Source organism: Adiantum capillus-veneris, chromosome 24 (assembly GCF_014529385.1).
Source record: "Adiantum capillus-veneris isolate H3 chromosome 24, ASM1452938v2, whole genome shotgun sequence".
In the NCBI taxonomy this organism is placed as follows: domain Eukaryota; kingdom Viridiplantae; phylum Streptophyta; class Polypodiopsida; order Polypodiales; family Pteridaceae; genus Adiantum; species Adiantum capillus-veneris.
The window spans coordinates 107,621,436-107,645,707 of NC_140954.1; the positions used below are offsets into that span (position 1 = coordinate 107,621,436).

The window sequence follows — 24,272 nt, forward strand, 5'->3', positions numbered from 1 at the left end:
TCTGACACTCAAAGCCATCATTGAGGAGGGTAGGCCATATGGGAGACAGATTTAATGTAGCGTTGTGGATTTTTGCGAAGCATTTGACATGGTGCCCAGTGCCATTGAGTTGATTTGAGGGATCATGGCTCCCATAGTGGGACATGTACACACACCACATGGGATATCTGATTTAGTTCTCTCCACTATTGGAGTGCAACAAGGACGTCCATTGTCTCCTACTCTATTTGGTATGTATATAGACGAGGTTTCCGATTACATTGAATGAGAGAGTGATAGAGGTGCAAAGCTGGTATGATATTGTGTTGATCTATATATATACCTAGATGAATCCAGGATAAGCCCAGATTCACCCTTGCAAAATATGGAAAGCAATCAAATTTGAATTTGAGAAAGGAAAGTGCAAGGTATAGACCCATGGTAGTCACCCACAAGACAATATAACCATCAGCTCCATCATGCATAGTATTGACTAAATACCATGACATCCCCACTAACGTCGTCAGTGCCCAATAGTGGGTGTAGAACTAGGTAGTAACATATGCTCCCCAACACAACACACACCACACGCACACACACATGAGCATCCATCAATACAAAGTTCAGCGTACTGAGTTTCTGTCATGACTCCAGAGATCAAGGGCAGACTCAGCCATAATGAAGCCTAGCACTAAAAGAAGCATTAAATCGAAAAAATTAGCACAAAAATGAGGTAGTTGATAGGGCATGCGCACCACAAAAGATAGAAAGAATTAGCACAATATCAACTGTTGATCTATGACTCACCAAAGCGTATGCAGCGGCATTCGAATGCATTACATAGCTTTGCGGAGGATAGTGGATTGTCATTTTATACTTTGGTAGAACCAAGGTTATGGTGTTTAACACCACATCGTAGTGGATCAGGAGATCAGCACCTACATCCACCTATGGTGAGGAGACTGTGAAGTACACGGATGCATACACTTCTCTTGGGGTAGTCTTCACTAGCAGGACCCAAACAAAGCTCTGGCTCTATGATACCTGGGTAGCTTCAGCTATGCTCTATGGGGTTCAGGTTTGGGGACCCACTATGGGTCAAGATGGGTGGAGAGGTATGAAGAAGCTAGCAAAGCACGAATGCGAGGCTGAAAAAGGTATGCTCCAGTGCAAGCTATAATTGGGCAATGGTATGAGTTGGAAAAATCAAAGTATGCCTCCCTTCCTCGTGCCGAACATAGTCACCACCCGAAACGGAAACGGGAGAAATGGAAACGGAAAAATCGGTGTTTCAGAGTTTCGCCCGAGTCTGAAACGGTTGAGAAACGGTACTTTTTTTTTCAATTTGTAAACAATATATTTCATAAAACAAGTAGCCTAGGAGGGGCCATAGGTGTATTCAGAATTAAAAATGAGAAGACCTAATTCAAAAGCTTCAAACATAATGCTCAAGCGGTAAACCTACTAGTTACACGTTTACAACTTACCACTTCATAGACTGTTTTCAAACCAGAAACTAGTACTTCATGGTGTGACGTACAACCTAGTACTTCATGGTGTGACGAGTCAAACCACGATACAATCACACATGATACATGTAAGTTTGTAGCATGTAACATGTCAAAATGTCAAGAGCCACGACTCATCCAAAACATCAATGTCATAAAACATGATCAAAGGTGAGAGTCATAATATGTCTAATACAGACCATATAGTGGTCCATAATGTGAATGATCATGCTCAAGAATCAAACAAAAGAAATAAATGCTCAAGATCCTTTAAAAAAATTAAATCCCGAAACACTGTTTCGGCCAGTCCAAAACGGTGGGGAAACTCCATTCCCGTTTCCCCTTCCCGAAACGCCGTTTCGTGTGACTATGGTGCCGAAAGGTATGTGCTTCTTGGTGGAACCTTATCCATGAAAGGATTCTCGGCTCTCCCCAATCTCTTGGCTCATTAGAGCAAATGCCTACGTGCCACACAAGATCATTAGAGCCCACCACCACCACCAATAGAGATGGAGGCGCTTACCAGATCAGACTCTTCTATGCACAGCTTATGGGATACTACCAGAGACATATGCCAGATTGGCCCTTGAGTCCTCCAGATAGTTAGCTTTACAGGGGACAACATGCCACAAATGTCATCATGGTTCCAGATACATGGCTTCAGCATGGACAGCTTGCCTCCCTTCCAGTACTCCCTGGATGGCCCATTGCTGTCTCTTACACACGTGGAGATTACTAGACTCATTTGCCAGGACCTAACCCACTTGGACACCAAGACAAAGTCACAAGGGACGCCCCTTTTTGGGCTTCCCGTCCCCACTTGCCGTCCCGTCCTCTTTTTTACACTAAAATTCTATTTGAGCACCGTCCCCCATTCCCTCCTCGAGACGTGACCCTTGTGACTATGCACCAAGACAACATCGATAGAGCCGACCAAAGAGTTGGGCACGAAGATGGCTTTCTATAGAGAGCATCTTCTCCAACTCACAAGTAAGTGGGTTTGTGGTTCGACCTAGCTATATAGACACACATCTATCTGATGGGTTATGGTGTGCCATTGGTCATATACAAACAACGTCACACCAGTTTAAGACAAACTAGTAGATTCAGTGGGATCCCAACACCTAGCAAGATATGTTGCCTATGCCATTGAGAGCGAGAGACAGAGATGCATTGTATAGGTCAGTGCACGGTGCATTATGAGATACGGGGTCGCTTCGACTATCTATTCAGAGAGGGCTTTGGACCCTTCACAAAAGTCATGAGCTATCAGGATCAAAGGTGGTCTGGACTGTATCTACTTGAGTTGCAAAAACACAGAAATAGTTTACTGAGGAGATTTGGAGAGACAATTCCACAGACAGATTACTGATTTATTCACACCGAACACTGGACAAAAAAAGGAGCAGCCACCACAGCCAAGCTCAGCTCATACTCACATCTGTGGTACTCTCATTGACCGAGCATTGGAGCTAGGGAGATTGAGACGCCCACGACTGAGGAGAGGAGCTTCACAACTCCTCTGTTGTAGTCACGCAGTTTTGCAGAGGATAGTGGACTGTGTGTAAACCTAGGTAAAACCAAGGTTATGGTGCTTAACACCACACCGCAATGGGTCAGGAGATCAGTACCTACTTTCAAATATGGTCAGGAGATTGTGGAGTATACAGATGCATACACCTACCTGGGGGTAGTCTTTACTGGGCCGAGATTTTCTTTGAGAAGAGCAGCAGAGACTAGACTAACTAGAGCTAGTGCGGCTCTGGGAGGAATGGAGAGGATGTGTTCGCAGGTTCAGTTCCAGGAACCTACGACAAAGTTATGGCTCTTTGATACTTTGGTTGCCTCTACTTTGTTATATGGGGTGCAGGTTTGGGGACCTTTTATAGGCCAGGATGGTTGGAGGCGTATGGAGAAGCCCCTGGTATCTATGATCTCTCGGCTGATTAGAGCCAAGGTTTCCGTACCGCATGATATCATTCGAGCGGAATTAGCTGCCCCCCCTATGGAGATTGAGGCGCTTACCAGATCAGTCTCCTTTGTACACAGTCTGTGGGATACTACCAGAGTCAGATATGCCTGGGTGGCTCTAGAGTCCTCCAGACAATTAGCTCTTAATGGGGATACATCATGCTGGTATGCACAGATGGCATCATGGTTTCAGACACATGGTTTCACCATGGACAGGTTGCCTCCTTTTCAATACTCTCTACAGGCACCCTTGAGGTCTCTGACACGGGTAGAGATTAATAGACTCATTCGTTAGGATCTGATCCAGCAGGACACGAGGAGGACATGGATAGAGCCGTTACAGGAGTTGGGCACGAAGATGGCTTTCTATAGAGAGCATCTTCTCCACCTCACGGGGGATGGGTTTGTGATTCGACCTAGCTATATGGACACACATCTTTCGCATGGTTTGCGTTGTGCCATTGGCCAGATACGCATGTCCTCACATCAGCTCGAGATTGAGACTGGCAAATTTAGAGGGACACCAGCAGATAGCAGGATATGCCGCTTATGCCATCTAGAACCAGAGACAGAAGTACATTACATATGTCATTGCACAGTGTACTATGAGATACGAGGCCGTTTTCATTGTCTATTCAGAGAAGGTTTTGGGCCTCTATCTAGGGTGATGAGTTATGAGGATCAAAGATGTCTTGGGCTATATCTACTTGAGTTACACAGGCATAGAGAAACTTTACTGAGGAGAGCTGAAGAGAGACATCCCAGAGACGGATCACAGATTTCTTTACACTAGATATTGTACACCCAGAAGAACAAACAGAGAAGCAGCCAACGGTGGAGAGGTCTACCCGCACTACTAGCATTCTCATAGACCGAGCATTGGAGCTAGGGAGATCTAGACGACCCCGATGGAGAAGAGGAGCTACACAGTTTCGAAGGAGGCTACAGCAAAGGATTCAAGCCATACTCTTTCGTCGTCCAGACTACAGATGAAGATGGATCTCTACTCCCCTCCCATATTGTCTTCACATTGTACTGCTTAGTTTAGGGTCCCGCAGTATTTATATTTTGTTATCCTAGTTTAATTTATTTTGTTAATCCGACTTTGTATCAGATACACCGCATTGTAACTTTCTGGTCTCATAGGTCCCTTTGGCCTTTTGAAGACATTAATATAACATCTCTCTCTCTCTCTCTCTCTCTCTCTCTCTCTCTCTCTCTCTCTCTCTCTCTCCAGCCCCAGGCAATAATGGTTCTTTACCTGCTCTTCAAGGTGCGCTGTAAAATCATAATCAATATATTTTGCAAAATAGTGAGAAAGAAATGTTGCCACCTGCATTCAGCACCAAGCATCAGTAGCATATGCAACGCTGGGAAATCAAACTTCTGTATCAAACCACCCTGTTACCATTTGACCACGAGCTTTTGGAATGATTCGATGATGCTCAATCTCAACATAGCCCCTGGACTGCCAAAATAGCACAAAGACCTCTACACAAAAGCACCCACCTCACAAGAACAGCATTTGAAAGGTAGCAATTAATGCACCTCTAATGTTTTCAACATGGTTGCATACGTGGAAGGTCTTCCAATGCCAAGTTCTTCCATTGCCTTCACCTATGAATACAAACTGTGAGCTTTTGAACAGAAGAAACAGATACTTTACTATTTTCAAATTAATTGACTTACTAAAAGCCCTTCTGAGAGTCGAGCTGGGGGGCGTGTGAAGTGCTGCCGGGCTTCTGCCTTTTGCACCACCAAATCATCATCTTTCTACAGGTATAGGAGTAAAAATGTGAAGCCAGTAAAGACAAAAGACATTGGCTCAATAATGCTGAACATGAGTTGCATTTGTACATGATGAATATCTCTGGCATACCTTCAGTGAAAATAACATTGTGTGTTTTCCAACGTCAATTTCCTCATGATCGGATTCACCTTCTACCACGTCTGCAGTGGCTTGAAGTCCATGATTATCCTATAAGAACCATAGACAAAGTATTTCATTCACAAAATCTCACATAAAGCAGACCTGAGACTCATGATGATGAGATGCCAGCTTCAAAATCTTTCCATACAAATTAGCAAGAATTAACAAAAAAAACTCATTCATCACAGCCATGACTCACCCAGATGCCATCACACAAGGTAATGTGCAGAGCAGGATTCCCGACATTATCGATCGACAACGCTCAAGGCCTCCTAAATCTTGCATTCTGGAGGAGATTAATATTATACTCCAATGGCCAATGCAACAACTCAAGGGATGACCACAAATCAAGCTCTACATAGTACATATGCCCCTCCAAATTGTTGTCAGACCGAGTAATGAGAGAGAGAGAGAGAGAGAGAGAGAGAGAGAGATAGAGATGAAATGAAATGAAATGTTATATTAACGTCTTCAAAAGGCCAAAGTGACCTATGAGACCAGAAAGTTACAATGTGGTGGATCAGATACAAAGTCAGAGTAACAAAATAACAACATAACAAAACAAAAAATACTATGGGATCCTAAGCTGGTCGATGTGAACTAAGCAAAATGAGCAGCTGGCTGGGATAGCTAAATCATAGGAGATCCAACATTGGTCGTTGGTGGATCTCATCAATCTCCTCCATGGTCAGTAGTCTGACCAGGCGTCGTGCATGCCTGGCCAGAGTGCTCCGAATCATCTGATGTAGCCTCCGTCGATGCTGTGTAGTCCTCCGCAGTCGTGGGCGCCTGGATTTCCTCAGCTCAATCGCTCGGTCGATCAGTGTGCCTCTAGTGTGAGACGAATGTGAGCTCTGCTGTGGGAGTAGCTCCTGCAGCTGTCCAGCGTCTACTCTAAAGAAATCTCTGATCCGTCTCTGAGACTGGCTAGCCTCTCCACTCATCAGGCTATCTCTGTGTCTGCGCAGCTCGAGCAAGAACAAACCCAAGCATCTCTCATCCTCGTATCCCATGACTTTGGAGAGTGGTCCAAAACCCTCTCTGAACAAGCAATGGAAGCGGCCTCGTATCTCGTAGTAGACGGGGCAGCGGCATGTGTAGTGCAACTCTGTCTCAGGCTCCATGTCACACAAGGGGTATGTCATGGCCTCTGCCGGTACTCTGTTGTATCTCCCAGAGAGAGAGAGAGAGAGAGAGAGAGAGAGAGAGAGAGAGAGAGAGAGAGAGAGAAAATGAAATGAAAGGTTATATTGACGTCTTTTAAAGGCCATATTGACCTACGAGACCAAAGAGTTACATCATGTTGAATCTGATACAATGCTTGGATAGAAAGAAAGAAAAAAACTATCTAAACAAAAACACTACTAGAGCTGTAAAACGTGGGTATCAAAAGCCTGAGAGGTACATAGTGAGTGTGCATTGTGTATCTCAGAGAACAGATACAAAATGGTGGATATGTGTATCAGAATCAAGAGATGGCTCACATTGGTCGCTCCATGATCGTGTCGATGTCCTCCATGGTGAGAGTCTGCACAAGGCGTCTTCCATGTCTCACCAATATAGATTTGATCCTCTACTAGAACCTCCTCCATCAATGGGAATATCCCCTCACCCTAGGCCTCCTGGATCTCTCCAGCTCTATTGCTCGATCACTCAGTATTCCTCTGCTAGTGATGTGCCATGTATCACTCCTCTCTGGCTGGTCTCATCTCTGCTAGAGAGAGAGAGAGAGAGAGAGAGAGAGAGAGAGAGAGAGAGAGAGAGAGATGAAATGAAATGTTATATTAATGTCTTCAAAAGGCCAAAATAACCTATGAGACCAAACTGTTACAAAATTGTGAATCTGATACCATGTTTGGGTACAAAAAGACTAGAACAAAATACTACTACTACTAGAGTCCATCCTCATTTGCACTCTGGATGTCGAGAGAGTATGGCTCGAATCCTCTGCGGTAGTCTCCGTCGATGCTGTGTAGCCCCTCTCCTCAATCGTGGCCGTCTGGATTTCCGTAGCTCCAGTGCTCGAGGCTTGGTTAAATTCAAGAACTATCCTGCATTGGATGCGAAGTGGATGGAGGAGAAGGACCTAGCAGATTCTCCTCAGATTGTGAATCTTTATCTTCAAGCTTTTGGTTTAGCATAGTCTATTCCAAATGGAACCCCAAATTCAGCTTGGCCAGATATCTGGTGCAGCGGGTATGCACAAGAGGGGAGTTACTCTGCTCCTCTGTCAACAGATGTCTCGATTTATGATACCAGAGTCACTGATGTCTCTTTGAGCTTCAGGGATACTGAGAGCTGACAGTATTCTGCTGTAATGACTCTATGAACTTGAATTCCCGATAATATGATATTGATTTGTTCTTGACTTTTTTAAGTGCAGGAACAGATAGACGAAATGATTGCAGCATTTTGGTCTGAATGATCTCGAAAGACATGGTTGCAATAGGGATTAGTCAATCAGGCATCTATGAGATCCTGAGTGGATCTAGATGCGATTTCTAATTGCATTGCCGATTAATCATGCTCTAAGACCGAATGACTTTTGAATGTGACTTGTCATGTGATGTCCTGTGATGTCAAGTGATGTCATGTGATGTCGTGTGATGTGACTGTCGATTTGGTACATGTGCTAGATGTGTGTTCCTAGTGCGTCGGTACTAACAGCCAGTGTCTGCAAGACAGTTTATGGCTTCTGTCTGTTTTGGAGGTGTAATAGAAGGCGATTACAATGCTTCCAAGAGGGGGGTATGTCACAAACTAGTGACGTGACTGCCCAGTACACACACAGTACACCTACTCCCGACTGGCATGGACAGTCACACGGATTACCTTGCTGGAATGCTGAAGTGGCAGGCACCATACGAACAGACCGGAAAATGCGGCGCAGATCACGGAATCTGTACAACTGACATGGCAGCTTTTGCGTGGGCAGATTTTGCGGCAATTTTGGGGCTGCTTTGGTCCACGCAAGGAGAATTCTACGCAAAGCTTTAGAAGCTTTAGGGCGTTGCTTTAATTCCCTAATGAGGGCTTGTGAAAGGAGAATTGAAGATGCTTTATTTTGAAGGCTTTTGATTTTCAACTTTTGGGGCTTTGCTTTTGGGCATCCCTTGTGCCCACTTCCCAGAGCATCTGGACGCAGAGTCTAAGAGTGAGAGCCTCCCACTCACTTGAACTTTTGAGTTGCAGATTAATACAAAAAGAATACCGAAAGGGGCGCCAGTCTTTGGGGCCAATATCTCTAGGCACAGAACTCCGTCGGGCAAGTGTCGAATCAATTGTGAGCTGTGAAATGTTTTGAAGTGAATTCTTGTGGTGTCGAAGTAAAATCTCGACTTGGAGTGTCCAAGTCTGTTACACTTTCACCCGAAACTTTACTTTACTTTAATACGCAGAGAAACTTCAATGGGAATTAACACTTCAAAGCGCACACGGCTCGGATGTTAGAATGCTCGGAGCAGACACCAACAACCTGTAGGCCCCAAAAATTGGCGCCCCTTTCGGTATTTCTTTATTCCTTTAGAGGTGTAGTTACAAAACTGGAGTCCTGGGGATCTTCACCTGTATCCAACTAGATCCCACTTCTTCTGGCAAAATTTTGGCAACATAACGGCCCCAAAACTCGCCCAGATCAAATCCCCCTGCTGAAACTCGCTTCCAAAGACATAAACCCTCTGTTTTCAGCCCAAAAACAGCAATTACAGCTCCCTGTATTTACTGGTTTTTACCCTGTTTTCAGCCCTTAACAATCCCGGAACTGTCCTCTAACAATGGGGCATGTTCCCAATGCTTCTCGCATCCATACGGCTACAAAACAGCCCAAAAACAGCGCTGAAAATGCACCTGTAAGGTGAGGTTATCACCCTCACCGGTGCCTGCTTTTGGAGTAGCAGTTAGCTACTCCTGTTCCTGCTCAAAGAGGCTCTTGCCTCGGCATAGAAGCGTACGACCACACAACTGTACATAGGTCAAATGAAGAGCCCTCTTGTGGGGCATCACGTTACTGCACGTAGGGGGGAGAGAGAGCAATGTAGAGTGTGCAGGACATCACTTCTTGCACCACACTTTACATGAGAGGGAAAGCTTGCACACGATAGCTCTTAACCGGTGGCAAGAAATGAAAGAAGGCCCCCCCTTGCTGATTTCTACTCGCCCCCCCTTCACATTTTTGGTGAATTGGCCAAAAAGTGCCACTTGGCAGTCATGCATGCAATTTTTGCGAATTGGGCTTCCCACTTAAAAATCTTTTAACTCGTGCATCAGTTGACTTTGCAGCAGAGGAAAAGCATCGGCACTCATGCATGCAATTTCCGCACATTGGGCTTCCCACTTAAAAATCTCTCAACTCGTGCATCAGTTGACTTTGCAGCAGAGGAGATGCTTCCATTGGACTCTCAATGGTCATTTGACCATCTTTCACCACTGGAACCACATCCAAAAATTCAATGTAGCCCAAATCTAAGGTGATTTTCTCTTGGCGACCCCACCTTGACGCTATGCCTCATTTGAGTTAGTTTCCTAGTATCTACCAACTTATTAAGTGTCGCGAGGGGACCTAAATGACTTTGAACTGAGCCTAGACACCCTTTTACTGCTCTAATTCCAGTGCCGACCAACTTCCCGTCTGCGGGTGAAACTACTATTTCACACTGGCCATACAATGTCCGGCCTTTTGCAACTTAAAAAAGAAGGTCTCAAAAATTAAACAAAAATCAAGGGAAAGAAACCAACAACTAAGGTTACAGTTGCCACGTCCTCGTGACATACACCCTCTTTCTCACCTTCCTTGGGCATTTAAAAGAAGCCCTACCTTATGGTAAATATTGGGATAGAGATCTGCGGACCTTCCAGGATATACAAACATCAGCGTGAGTGGGTGAGGTAACAGGGTAGGGGCTAGGTAACAATAAGGAGGAGTAGATGGGATTTTTTATTTTTATTTTTTTTTTGGGGGGGGGGGGGGGGGGGGAGAGAGAGAGAGAGGGGGGGGGCCAGATGGAGACACTAAGCAAACTCCTCATGAAGAAAGGCCAAAATGCTCGAAGTGTCAAGTCTAACCTCGTAATGTAGAGAGATCATAGAACAATCCTTGTGGCTCTTGCAAGCAATCCACTATGAATATTACCGACAATAGGATCTATTAGCCGTACAATCACAAGTCTTGCAAGAAGTTTTACACCATAGAGATCTCTTCCAAAAAGGTTACTTTTGGAGAACCGAGCTGGGTCCGAGCATCGAGAATTTGAAGGTAACATTTTTCATGTTATGATCCCTGAGTATTTGTTTGTAGGTGTACTTCCTCTTCGCGAGAGAGTAGGAGCACAGGAAGGCATGAGCCTCTGCAGGAGAAAAGAGCTGATAGGAATTAGAGCCAGATCAGCCCAAGGGTTTCGCACCCTGTGTTTGGGAGTAAATCCACAGATCCAAGAGCGGTAGACTCGTCTTGGGGTCCAGAAGTTGAGATTCCCAAGGAAGGACTTCGCGTCCAAGAAAACAAAGTTGTTCTGCAGGAAGACCACTCTGGGAATACAATCCAAAACGGGTAGGAGGGATGCTATGCCCTGAGTTTGGAAGGTAAGATTTAAAGGCGAGAACCTTGGTTCTCGAGGATGGGAACGAAGTTCCTTGAAATAGGGTTCTACCCTAGGACTAGGAAGCCGAGGCTTCTGAGTATCATGAAGTATGATTCTAGAACAAACGTGGAAATACGTTCGGTTCAAGTGCTTGTATAGACTTCTCCCAACTTCCAAGTAATAAAGATACTTTTACGGGGAGGACCAGTCTATCTTCTGGTCCCCAGTATTCTCTCTCTCTCTCTCTCTCTCTCTCTCTCTCTCTCTCTCTCTCTCTCTCTATATATATATATATATATATATATATATATATATATATATATATATATATATATATATATATATATATATATATATATATATATATATGTTCTCTAGCTTTGGTATTAAGTGATAAGTTTATGTTATACGAGTGTACTTTATACTGTTATGCACTCCCGTTTGTGACAGTGGTATCAGAGCATGGTCTCCTCTCTTTCTCTGTAAAGGAAGACGACTCTAGGAAGATACATGAAGAAGCCATGACAAGTCAAGATAGAAGTAAGCAGGCGGAACCCTAAGTCCTGCATGAAAAGCTCACATAAGAGGGAAAAAAAATTATCTGCAGGAAGTCGACAACACTTTGAATTCTCCGAGAAGGCGACAAGAGCATGATGCTCAAGAATCTAGAGTGTTTATGAGAGAAGGATCACGTTGAAACATTGTTCTATGAGATTAAACGCTTTGCTAAACAATTCAAAAGGTTCTAATTGATTTGGTATCCGGTAGTTCTCCACCAATAAATTACCTCCTACTGCACGTAGGACATTATGAACAAACCATTCCAAGCTTTCAAGCAAAGAAAAGCTTTCACTAAGCTTGAGTACCCTATAAGCCCACATCCCCCTACCTGGTAAGGAACAGTATGGTAGTGCTTTTTGAACAAGTGAAGGAACACTCTCTCTAGAATTCCTCCGCTCGTGGAATTCTAGATTTGAAAGCCTGGTTTACTTGATGAGCGGGTTTGCTCTGGGACCAAGTTAAGGGATCATTTGGTTGACCGTGTTCGCTCTAAGAATCTTCAGAAGGGATCAACTTTTCCTTCTGTCGCATATCCAAATTCTCAACCATTAGAGATTTTTAGAGGTCTCTGCAGCACAGAAAAACATCAAAAAGCATGTTTTTTTAGCATTTTAGGGCCAAAACGAACTCCTTTTCTTCTTCTCTTCCTTCTCTTCTCATTTCTTCTTCGTCCCACTCCATAGCTTCTATCTTTAGGTTCATGTAGGATCGATTTCTCTCCTAAAAAAGGAAACGAAAAGAATTTTTCTATACAATCTCCACGCCCTTCGTCCAGGTCCATAAGATCGTACTACGATTTGTAGAGCAAGTGGTTGTGGGTTCTTTATGGGCTATGCCCATTAGGAAAGAGTGATCAAGATGAAAGCACACCCAATGCGCGATGGACTAAGGATGGGAGTGGCTAATAAGAATCTTCCTGACTGCTCTTTGATAGGACAAGTATGCTTTCATAACAGCACACGCAATAAGCTTTGATACCACTTTAAGTGTTGTTAAATTGGCTTTATCTGAAGAAAAAACAATTCTAAAATGAATTATTGGATTTTTAAGTGACAAGGTATTTCTCACTGCAGACATCCGAATACAAATATTTCTAGTGCGTCATTCAGAGCAATAATGGGAGCACTATTAACGGGAATATCTGTAAGGGCCCCAAGAACGGGTACTTCTAATGCATCACATCGGATGGTTGACAAGGAGCATCGGGAACAAGTATAGGACCATACGGGAACGGACATCTCCGATGCGTCATAGGATGGGTAACATAGAGCATTGGGAAGGAGATTGTACCGCAAGTTTCGTGAGAAAGGACTAGGTGATGGGTATTCCTGATGCGTCACATGGTGGGGACGGGGGCATCAGAAAGGGAATATTCCATAGACAAAAGGAAATTCCGAGTTGTGTTAGAATTGTGCACAAGGATGAGCAAGCACTTGAATGAAGATGTCACGTGACACATCCAACCCTATGTGTCCATGGACAAGCTACAGCATGATTAGGGTTCAGTCACTCCAGTCAGTCTAGATTAGTAGTGATCTGACACTTTTGTGAGTCTATTCGTAGACCGTGCATGCCCAGTCACTTAGTGTAGATGCATATCCTCCAGTTGCACGCAACATGATCATTATTATTCCCTTCAGAATCCATCAGATTCACTCATGGGAATTTTCCAGTGATTTTAGCCTATTTTCCCTGTTTTTGACATTTTTCACTTATTATTTTTGAGTGACTTTCCAATAAAAGTAGGTAGGGCAATTTTGCTAAGTTAATATATAAGCAAACCCAAGTTAGCACTTTCTGGTAGAGGAGGCAACAGGAGCACATGCTCAACAGGCACCTTCTCAACAGAACCCAAGCAAGACTCCAGGCGTTTTTGGTCCCTCCATCCTCGCCATAGAAGAACCCCTAGCGTTTTTGGATTCCCTCAGCATCCCCATCTAGCCCTTGGCGATTTCGGCCCGGATCCTCGCCAAAAATCCCCCAAGCCTGGCGTTTGCAGTTGCACCATCGCCAACATACCACAACAGCCAGCGTTTTCACTAACGCCAACAGCAAGTTGCAAATTGGCATAGCGTTTTTGTCCAAACCCCCAGATCTGCCAGCGTTTTGGGTTTTCAGCCATTCCGCAGCAGAACAGTAGCGTTTTCAGCCTTCGTGGACAGCAGACCATTCAGCCCTAGAAGCATTGCAGAGACCCCCATTTTCAGCCCTTGAAAACGCAGCCAAAACAGTCATTTTCAGCCACCCAAAACAGCCCAAAGATTTGCAGATTTTCAGCAGTTAGAAGACCACAGATTTCAGCCCTAAAGTCGTCGCCGTCATCACCGTCGTCGTCATCGGCATAGTCCCAAATTGCATCAGTCCATTGCATCGTCATTGTACCACTTTGTGCAATCATAAGAAGACCACTCTCGCCGACGAGAGTGGGGCCTTCGGAGGAGGGTTTTACAACGTCTCTGGTGTCATATCTCTCTTGTCTCTCTATCTCTCAATCTCATACACTTGCACGCACGTTGTCCATTCACTTTGTTCGTGATCATAGCACTTGCCACTAAGAAAGGAAGGCTCTCCCTTCCATAAGAACTAAAAGGAACCTTGAGCACAGTTCGGAGCACTCATCTTGAGCAAAGCGCAAACAATCATTCCGCTGCACCTAACATTGGTATCAGAGCTTTGGCAGTGTTCTGTATCACTCAAGGAAAGAACTAGAAGAACCACAAGAAATTTTTATTTGCTTGTTGAGGTCGCACGAACCCAAGTTCGCTTGGGCGTGTCGATTTCTAATCGTGTTTTGTTGAAGAGTGACAGGAATCCCACGAAAGAAGGGCTTGTCCAACCTCCTCTTGTGTCTCTTTTCACTCATTGAGAGCGGACCGTGCACTTAGCAGCCAGCCAATCGACGTAAGGTGGGAAAAAGCAACCTTGGTGTGAGCGCAAAGCCGCCAAGGGTGCGGGTGCGCCCACGGAAAAGAGTAGAACTCGGGTGAAGAGAAGATCCTTCTCAAACGCGATTTGCAAGTGAAAGAAAACCTCAAGAACCTCAAGATCCTCAAGAACCCAAGAACCAAGACCCTCACGAACCCAAGTTCCTCGTCAACTTAAGAACCAAAGATCATAGTGCATGGTCGTCACCCATAGCGGAATGGATACTTCGCATACAGGTGATGAGCATGAGAGAGGCGACGAAGATTTTTCCCCACCAGGAGATTTTTTCGACCCTCGCCCTTCGTCATCTACGCCACGAGTTGTACTAACTCCTATGGAGATGATGGTCGAGTCGATGTTGGACATGATGGCACAACAACAAGAAATGAATCGAGTTGCGTTGGCACAACTCGCAAGCAAGGCAGAACAACAAGAAGCTAAGGACCGTGAACAAGTAGCTAAGGACCGCGAGCGCGGCGAAAGAAACGCAAGATTTGCCGCACAACAAGAAGAAAATCGCCTTGCTTTAGAACACGAACGCAACGCACGATAAGAAAGAAAAGAACTAAGAAAGAAGGAAGCGGCAGCACGAAGCGCGGCCTTGGAGACCGAGCGTGAAGCTCAAAGAGAACTACGAACTCAAGAATTGGTTCGACAGGTACTTGCCTCGAAGACCGAACCACCCAAAGATCATGGGAGTTCATCAAGTGGTGCAAGCCACGACGCGGATTCCAACCATCCAGTCACAGAGAAGTTGACTTTCAGTAAGTATGACGGTAAGATGGATGCTACGATTATTCATTCTTGGTTGCATCAATTTAATGCTTATTTTGCGACAACTAAGAAGACAGGAAATAGCAAAGTTTTGACAACAGCTATGTACCTTTGCCGGTGATGCTATAAATTGGTACCACGCATGGCAAGAGGCACAGTTAGCCGCGCACCTAGAGGAAGCCGATGGATTCACGCCCCTTTCCTTCAATTGGGTTGATTTCCAAGACAAGCTCAAGGCGCGGTTTATGCCACCTCAGTACCTCACACGATTGAAGGACGATTGGCGCTCTCTTAAGCAAAATGGTATGCCAGTCATGTCTTTTTCTAATCGTGTTTTGCAGCTCGGTACTCAATTACGGAAATCGGATGATGAGCGCAAAGAGGCTTTTCTCTTTGGATTGGACGAGTATATCAAGTACGATGTCGAGGTACTCGATCCAATCGATCTCAACAAGCCGGTAGCGATTGCTCTCGCACAGGAGATGAAGCACAACAAGGGAAAGCCTAAGGAGAACAAGACTTCCACAAGTACCTCGCAGACTTCTCAGAACCCTCAGAACGGTAAAAACGGTAAGAATGGTAAGAATGGTAAGAATTCTAACCAATCTTCCAACAGTCTCTTAGAAAAGAATTCTTCCAATGAATCTAAGGGTAAGGCTAACACAATTGCTAAACCTAAGCTTACTCCATATGAAAAGGTAGCACAAGGAATTGTAGGAGGATACATCACGTCGGAAGAGCAAAGCACTTATTCTAAGGAAGGTCGTTGTTTTCATTGTCACATTAAGGGTCACATAAAAAGAACATGTCCTAAGCTTGAATCGAATGAATCTAAAGAATCCACAAAACCCACTTCCTGTGTCAATGCAATGAATGATAACACGAGTGTGCCCCAAGTTTCTCAAGACCCTCCCATTGATGATTCTCTCATTAAATGTTATGGTCGTACGTCGGGGCACCGTTTTGTCATATTGTTTGACCCAGGTAGTATGCATGATGTAATCAGTTCCTCTCTTGTTGAGAGAGCCCGCCTCGAAGTTAGTCCGAGATCTCCTATCGGGGTCTCTAGCTTTTGTCCCGGTATGGACACTCTCATCACGGAGGAGTGCCTTGATGTGTTGTTTGCAATTCAACAGATTGCCTTCACTAGAAGATTTGTTGTTTCTCCTCTCTCCGGATGTGATATGTTGTTTCGTGATAATAACGGTCTCATGGATTTTATGACTAACACTATAACTCTCAATGCCACAAGTGGTTCTCCTATTGTCATTCATGGAGAGGACATTGCTCATTCTCCATCTCTCATTGCTAGTACGAAGGACAAGATTGAAAGGATTCGGGATAAGGAGACTCTCTCAATCTCTTTTTCTCCACAGCATGACAAACAAAACTTGCATGATTATGAGAAGCCATGATGATTTGATTGACAATGATTTACATGATAATTTGGATGACAAAGACAAGCATGATGATTTGCATGATCAAGATGTGATTTCTCACAAGCATGATGAGTTGCATGAAGAAGATGTGATTGTTCACATGGATGAGGTGTTAGTTGATGCTTTTTCTAGCGAAGCTAACCTCGTTGCAGATTCGATCAATCACGAAGAATCGATCTTGGCTCTCGAGCCTAGGTCCAAAGAACCCTTACAGGGAGTATTATGTTTTTGCATAATTGATACGCACGCATGGTTCGAATGTTTCATTCGTGATTGTTTCCTATATTTTAGTCAGCATCGTTATGTGATCCCTTTTCCTAGGCATGACATATTGTATGTTGAACACGTTTCTCTCATGGATGAGCACGAATGTATGCGGATTTTTCATGAAAAGCTGAAAAGTATGTATGTCAGGAAGTCACATTCCATGTCTCTTCTTTGGCATGGCACAGTTTCCGAACGAGCACATAAGAGTATGAGCACCAAGCATGGGCATTTCCATTGATTGCTCTAGATCATACGAGAAAGATTCGATCTCATTGTTTGTGTGTGTTTGATGAACGGGTTGTCACTTCGTCTCTATCTTCATCTACATTGCATACACAGTCTTTAGAGAAGACAAGATTTTTTTCCTTCACTTTACATGGAATGGGTATGATCATGGTTTTGTGTTGGAAATGGAATTTTCAGCCATGGAGATTCTTAAAGACGAAAGAAGTGTGACTCTAGACGAAGTTGAAGCATCGAAGGAGCCACAAAAGACTTTGTCGCTTTCGGCGCGGCCCAAAGAAGCAAGCATTGCAGACCTTTATGAAGTTCAAGTACCGCACGACCCACACATCAGAGTGGGCCGGCAAAGAGTCCCTTCCAGGATTCCGGATGTTGTTGGGGATCTCCCTCGACGCCATACAGTTCGGTACCAGTACCTCACTTTGAAAAGGAGGGGATGTCACGTGACACATCCAACCCTATGTGTCCGTGGACAAGCTACAGCATGATCAGGGTTCAGTCAGTCCAGTCAGTCCAGTCAGTCTAGATTAGAAGTGATCTGGCACTTTTGTGAGTCTATTCGTAGACCGTGCATGCCCAGTCACTTAGTGTAGATGCATATCCTCCAATTGCACACAGCATGATCATTAGTATTTCCTTCAGAATCCATCAGATTCAGTCATGGGAATTTTGCAGTGATTTTAGCCTATTTTTACTATTTTTGACATTTTTCACTTATAATTTATAAATGACTTTCCAACAAAAGTAGGTAGGGCAATTTTGCTAAGTTAATATATAAGCAAACCCAAATTAGCACTTTCTGGTAGAGGAGGCAACAGGAGCACATGCTCAACAGGCAGCTTCTTAGCAGAACCCCAGCAAGACTCCAGGCGTTTTTGGTCCCTCCATCCTCGCCATAGAAGAACCCCTCGCGTTTTTGGATTCCCTCAGCATCCCCATCTAGCCCTTGGCGATTTCAGCCCGGATCCTCGCCAACAATCCCCCAAGCCTGGAGTTTGCAGTTGCACCATCGCCAGCATACCAGAACAGCCAGCATTTTCACTAACGCCAACAGCAAGTTGCAGATTGGCATGGCGTTTTTGCCCAAACCCCCAGATCTGCCAACGTTTTGGGTTTTCAGCCATTCCGCAGCAGAACAGTAGCGTTTTCAGCTATCGTGGACAGCAGACCATTCAGCCCTAGAAGCATTGCAGATACCCCCATTTTCAGCCCTTGAAAACGCAGCCAAAACAGTCATTTTCAGCCACCCAAAACAGCCCAAAGATTTGCAGATTTTCAGCAGTTAGAAGACCACAGATTTCAGCCCTAAAGTCGTCGCCGTCATCACCGTCGTCGTCATCGGCATAGTCCCAAATTGCATCAGTCCATTGCATCGTCATTGTACCACTTTGTGCAATCATAAGAAGACCACTCTCGCCGACGAGAGTGGGGCCTTCGGAGGAGGGTTTTACAACGTCTCTGGTGTCATATCTCTCTTGTCTCTCTATCTCTCAATCTCATACACTTGCACGCACGTTGTCCATTCACTTTGTTCGTGATCATAGCACTTGCCACTAAGAACGGAAGGCTCTCCCTTCCATAAGAACTAAAAGGAACCTTGAGCACAGTTCGGAGCACTCATCTTGAGCAAAGCACAAACAATCATTCCGCTGCACCTAACAGAAGATGGGTTCAGAGGAAACTTTGAGGAAATACAGTATTCTAAGAAAGCGAGTTGCTTTTCAAGAAACAGATGCTCTCCTGTGAAAAAGTCTATGTCTGCATTGCATCTATGCATGTGGTTGCATCCTGGGACGCCTAGGTTGTAAATGTGTAAGCATTACTTTCAACTAACAAGGCTTTATTGAGTTTTTAACAGGTTCAAACAGTTTTTAGAAAGGTTAAAACCGTTTTTAAAAATTGTCGGCCACCCCTTTGATAAGTGGGCAGCCGTGGGCAGCCAACTGGTTAAAAAAAGCAGCAAAATACCACTCCCCCCATCTCTCTCTCTCTCTCTCTCTCTCTCTCTTTTTTGGAAAAATCAGGGCTGTATATTACTGAGTACAATGTAATCTCTTTTTTGGAAAAATCAGGGCTGTATATTACTGAGTACAATGTAATCCCCAACGGATGCCAAAATAGCCTATCACGTGGGGTGTACAAGCTGAATGTAAGGGTGAGAGCCACTATAGTGACAACTCGACTAGAACAATCTCATGGTGGTCTGTGTGATGAGTGGAGGAGAAACCACAGAGGGGGGGGGCATAATGCCATGTAATCTGGCCACCTATAAGTGTGAAGAAGAGTGGAGATCGGGCCCAACGCCGAAGGAAGGTAAATCGACGAGCCTCGGCTGCTCTAGATGTACCTGAGGAAGAATCCCCCTGCCAAATCAGGGTGTGAATGATGTCCAGCCAAATGGCAGTGAGGGTATCCTGAAGGAGCTGTGGAGCTGCACTGAGAATGTGAAGACAACGAGCTCTCCAAACATTCCATAGTGTAATGCTGGTGATGACTGAAAAAACTTCATCACGTGTCTGTGGATCCCCCTGCCAAGCGATCTGTGGTAACATAGCCAAAGTCCCTCGCCGATAACCAGTCGAGGTAAGCATAAGAGCTGGATCTGTGTCTGAGCCCTCGTAGAAAAGATGCGGTCCGGGCATCGGCATCAACCATGAGACAGATCCCCAAGTGAGAAATCCATGCTGAACACCGGCTCTGCTAAGTAAAAAGCAAAGTGCTAGCCACACTATGAGAAGAGGAGCATGACCAAAGACAGTGTGCAAGTGACTCATGTAGTCGCGAAGGACATCGAGTACATAACGGATCATGACCCATAGTAGCTAGCCAAGTCCCAACTGGAAGTCCTGCTCTCTCTCTCTCTCTCTCTCTCTCTCTCTCTCTCTCTCTCTCTCTCTCTCTCTCTCTCTCTCTTTAGCAGATGAAAAAGCGATCTCTCCCCCTTTTAGTCCTAGGCACCCAACCTTGCCGTATTCTTGCCGGGAGGACCGCTCCTATTCCTGCCGGTTGCTAAAAGCGATCTCTCCCACGCTATTTAGAGCTAAAAAAGCTAGCACTAGTTGAAGGAGGAGGCTGCCCCAGATTTCCAGCCATGAAGGTGATGTCACCGGTGACCCCTATGGCTGCCCTGAGTGTACTAGATGTCGCTGAGATCGAGTAGGCGAGCCGCGAGCACCATCGCGAAGAAGTGCTTACGAAGGATGTTTAAATCGCGACAAGTTGTTGTTTTTCTCTATTTTCAGCCCATAGACGTTGTCAGGAGTTTTTTGGAGCAAGGGATTGCGCATATGTACATACACATGCATGGTGCATCGAATAAAGGATTACCAAATTTCCATAGCAAGGTGGTTACGTGGGGCCCACATGTGTACAGGTAGGACAGCATGTACATAGTGCAGCGATTTTCACTATTATCAATACTAGTGTGTTTTTTCTACAATAAGGAGGAGTTGGTAGCGCGTAAAACTTCTCGAGGAAGCTATCCGCGGGCCGACGACGTGAGGTCAGCAGGTGCGTCAGATGGCATCTAGTGGCGTCAGGAGGGCGAACGAGGTCAATATTTGCACGCGGATGAGGACGGACACAACGTGGGTGTTTTCTTGTGAGAGTTATGCAGAAAGGTCATCATTAGGACCACTTTTTGGGGCCACTTCACGTGGTGGCGAGATGCATTATTGGAAAAAAGCTGAGTGCCAGGTGTGCGAATGATGCAAAAAGGTGACAACTATGCACTGCGAGGTCAGTTTTTGGCCTGTTCGGGGTCCGTTTGAGGTCATCTAAAAGGCCAAGGGTGCCCAAGTAATAAAGCTAAGTGTGGGAACTGCAAAAAAAGAGAGAAGACCAGAAAAAACGTGGAGAAGAGAGGAGGAACAGCCGCAGGTGTGTTTTTGCTCATTTTGGAGCCTGTTTTGGCCGTAAACTGCTCATCCGAGGTCAGATTTGAGCACTTTGACATTGTAGACTGGGGTTTTGGGCCGTTCCGGACGCGATGGCGCTATCCATTTTGCCAAATTCCTCACTCTTTTCCTGCTATTTTTCTATGTAAGTTTCTCCTATGAGCGAAGTTTCTTCTCCAATTTGTGATTGTATCTGGTATCTTTTACCCATATTGTGTGAGTTGTTTGCCCCATTGGTGTTGGCCCAAGCTCATTTGTATCTAAACATCAGAAGTTCTCCTCTTTTGAGCTGTGTTTTTGTGTGTGTGTGTGTGTGTGTGTGTGTGTGTGTGTCTCTGTGTGGAGTGGGCAAGTGGATAGTCTCTCTCCTCTCACTCCAGAGGTGTGTTCCCTGTCTCGGCCAGGTGTGTTGTGTAAGCCGAGTGGTGCCCCATAGTGTGTGTGTGTATCTTCCCAAGAGTGTGTGTCGGGTCGTTATAGAGGCGCTGTGTGTGTTTTCATCCCGCTCACATTCTTTTGGCGCCCCCACGGAGGATCTTCTTCGAGTACCTTCTGCTTCGAGCTTCAAGCTTCGAGATTCAGGGCTACAGGTTACAGGTTACAGGTTATAGGGACAGGTACAGGTACAGGTACAGGTACAGGTACAGGTGATTCACACAGGTACAGGTAGCTGGAGTACAGTGATATACTAGCAGTGATGTCACTTGCAGTTGTTGTGGGTATGCATCACTTGGCGCCTATTTGAGCGCATTGTCTGCTGGATTGTACGTTACTTGTGGAAACTGCCATTGTACGCATTTGTGGAGCCATACTTGGTTGTATTTGGTAGTCCAAGCCATTTCTGAGACTTGGTCTGGAAGATAGTCATTTCTGAGACTTGACTATATGCGATTTGCATTAGCCTTCGTGTGAGGGTCGATAGCGTGAGGTTTTTATTGAGCTGGGGGATTCTCAAATGTGGAGATCCTTTCGGTGATACAGGTAGCTGGAGCACCCTTTTTGTGACCTCGCCATAGGCTATGTACTAGTGATTCCTAATTGATGCTCGGGTTCTATTGTTGGCAGTTTATGCATACATAGACAGTCTATATTTTGGGTTCACACTGCTCTACTTCTGGGGAAACTCTGCCAAAAATTTTCCAAGTTATGATGGCTGGTTTTTTGGTATTTTGAGCCATTAATGCTGTTATGCTGCTGAAATTTTGGCAAAATCAGCGGTTGAGTCAGGTGTGCCTTCTTGGGAGCTTCATGGTTGGCTTTAATGGATGATCAAAATGGCCCTCAGTTCACTCCTTTTCATTTAACTCAAAGAATTCAGATTAATGTTCATGTATCCAGGAAGATCTTTTTCCAGCAGCGCATAGTCTTTATGTTTGGGCCAGGAAGATTGAGAGAGATCCTGGAATGTCCTTTGCCTGTTGTCATTCCGATGATTAACTATGAAAACTCATTTGATGTGCATGTGTTTGTCCTTATCTAAAGATGAGCTCCATTGAAGTTTCTGGGGATTGGGTAGTGAAAAGTTTTGGGTTCTTGCACGTGTGTTCGAAGGGGTTCTCAAAGCATCATAATTTGGGTAGCCATGGCTTTCTCTTATCCGGAGTTTCATGGAAGAAGTGATGAAGATGTGGAAGAATTTTTGGAAAAGATGGAGGTTGCCTGCATTAGCAACTAGATTCATGACCCTACGCAAATGTTACGCCTTCTCCAAATTTGTTTGAAGAGTGATGCACGAGCTTGGTCCAAAGCATTTGAAGAGGAGTTGCGTATGGCTGATCCACCTATAAGATTGAGTTGGGACAATCTAAGGCATGGATTGGAAGTGGAGTTTGTGAAGATAGAAGACCCTGACAAAGTGTGGCAAGAAGTACAGGCTTTAGTGCAAAAGGAAGGTGAGCCAGTAGATGCGTATATACGAAAGTTTTCATTGGCATGGGAGCGGATGTGCAAGGCTTTAGCACCACAGGTACCCCCGCCTGACATGATGAAGAAGGACAGGTTCTTGGCTGGTCTTTGGGAGACTATACGTTGGAGAGTGGAGCTAAAGAAGCCTAGGACATATGAGGATGCACTAGAGGTAGCAAGGAACAAAGAGTGGAAGCTGAGGAAAATGAGCCAGTTAGGGGTGGAGTCTTTGCCCATGAGGTCTGAATTTCAGCCTATGGACTCGTTACAAGGTCGCATGCCAGGGGTTCATCACGAACCAGTGGTTCCTGTTACTACTCAGGTTATGCCAACAGTGGTCACTACATCAGTGCAAGATGATGGGCTAAGGCAAGACATGAGGCAAGTGGTAGATTTGATGAAGAATCTCAGCCTAAACATGCTAAGTCAAGTGGGAAATAATCGAGGTCGAGGAAGGTTTGCAAATCAGCCAGGAGGTGAAGAAAGGCCTAGGAATGGTGTTGGACAAAGCAATGGTAGGTTTTGGAGGCAGACGCCCACATGTTATAATTGTGGAGAGTTGGGTCACATCAGCCCGCAATGTGATAAGCCACCAAGGATGGGGGGAGACATGTATCCATTGCCAAGACAGGTGCTAACTAGGTCAAATGATTATGGCATCGAAATTAAGGGAGATGAAGGAACCAGTGGATTAACCCAAGAGGAAAAGGGAAAGACAAAAGTGCTAAGTGTAGTCACCTTGGAGAAGGCATCAAAGCTAGAGGATACATTAGTGATGCCTATTGGGAAGAGGACGACAGAGGAAAGGAAGGAAGAAGTGCCCCAGGTCCTAGTAAGAAGAAGGGAAAGAGCCATGAAGGCGAGGATGTCAAGGCCAAGAGGAAAAGAAGGGCTCGTCGCAAGTTTCATGTTTCAGATTTTCCACTAGGGGATGGGCAAGTAAGCTATGACTTAAAGGAGGATCTGATGAGCAGGAAGGCAGATGTTACTTTTGGGCAGCTTATAGAGATGGTGCCTAAGCTAAAGCGACAGTGAAAGAGGATGGTTAACCCAATGGAGAAAGAGCCAGAGAGAGATTCAGTGAAGGTGTTGGCAATGGACGAGCTACCAGACATTTGTCCAATAGTAGATGTGTGGCATAAAAGGAAAAATTTGGGACAAGGTTATGTGGATGGCGGAGCCGAAATATGCGTCATAACACACTCATGCGTTGAGAAGATGGGTCTCACAGTGGCTGGGGTGTCAGGTTTTCGGATCAGATTGGCAAACCATCAAAAAGTAAAATGCTTGGGTGTTGT

General features: G+C 45.0%; 1 protein-coding gene across 1 annotated transcript in view; it reads right to left on the reverse strand.

Moving 5' to 3' along the window:
* LOC147426916 (uncharacterized) overlaps positions 1–24,272 on the reverse strand; it is a 110,480-nt gene that overhangs the window by 29,472 nt on the left and 56,736 nt on the right. The window contains exons 8-12 of the mRNA XM_086498006.1: positions 5,338–5,436; positions 5,148–5,231; positions 5,007–5,075; positions 4,867–4,926; positions 4,720–4,791 (exon numbers count right to left, since the gene is read on the reverse strand). Coding sequence (XP_086354132.1) covers positions 4,720–4,791; positions 4,867–4,926; positions 5,007–5,075; positions 5,148–5,231; positions 5,338–5,436 — 384 coding nt within the window. The remainder of the gene's footprint in view (positions 1–4,719; positions 4,792–4,866; positions 4,927–5,006; positions 5,076–5,147; positions 5,232–5,337; positions 5,437–24,272) is intronic.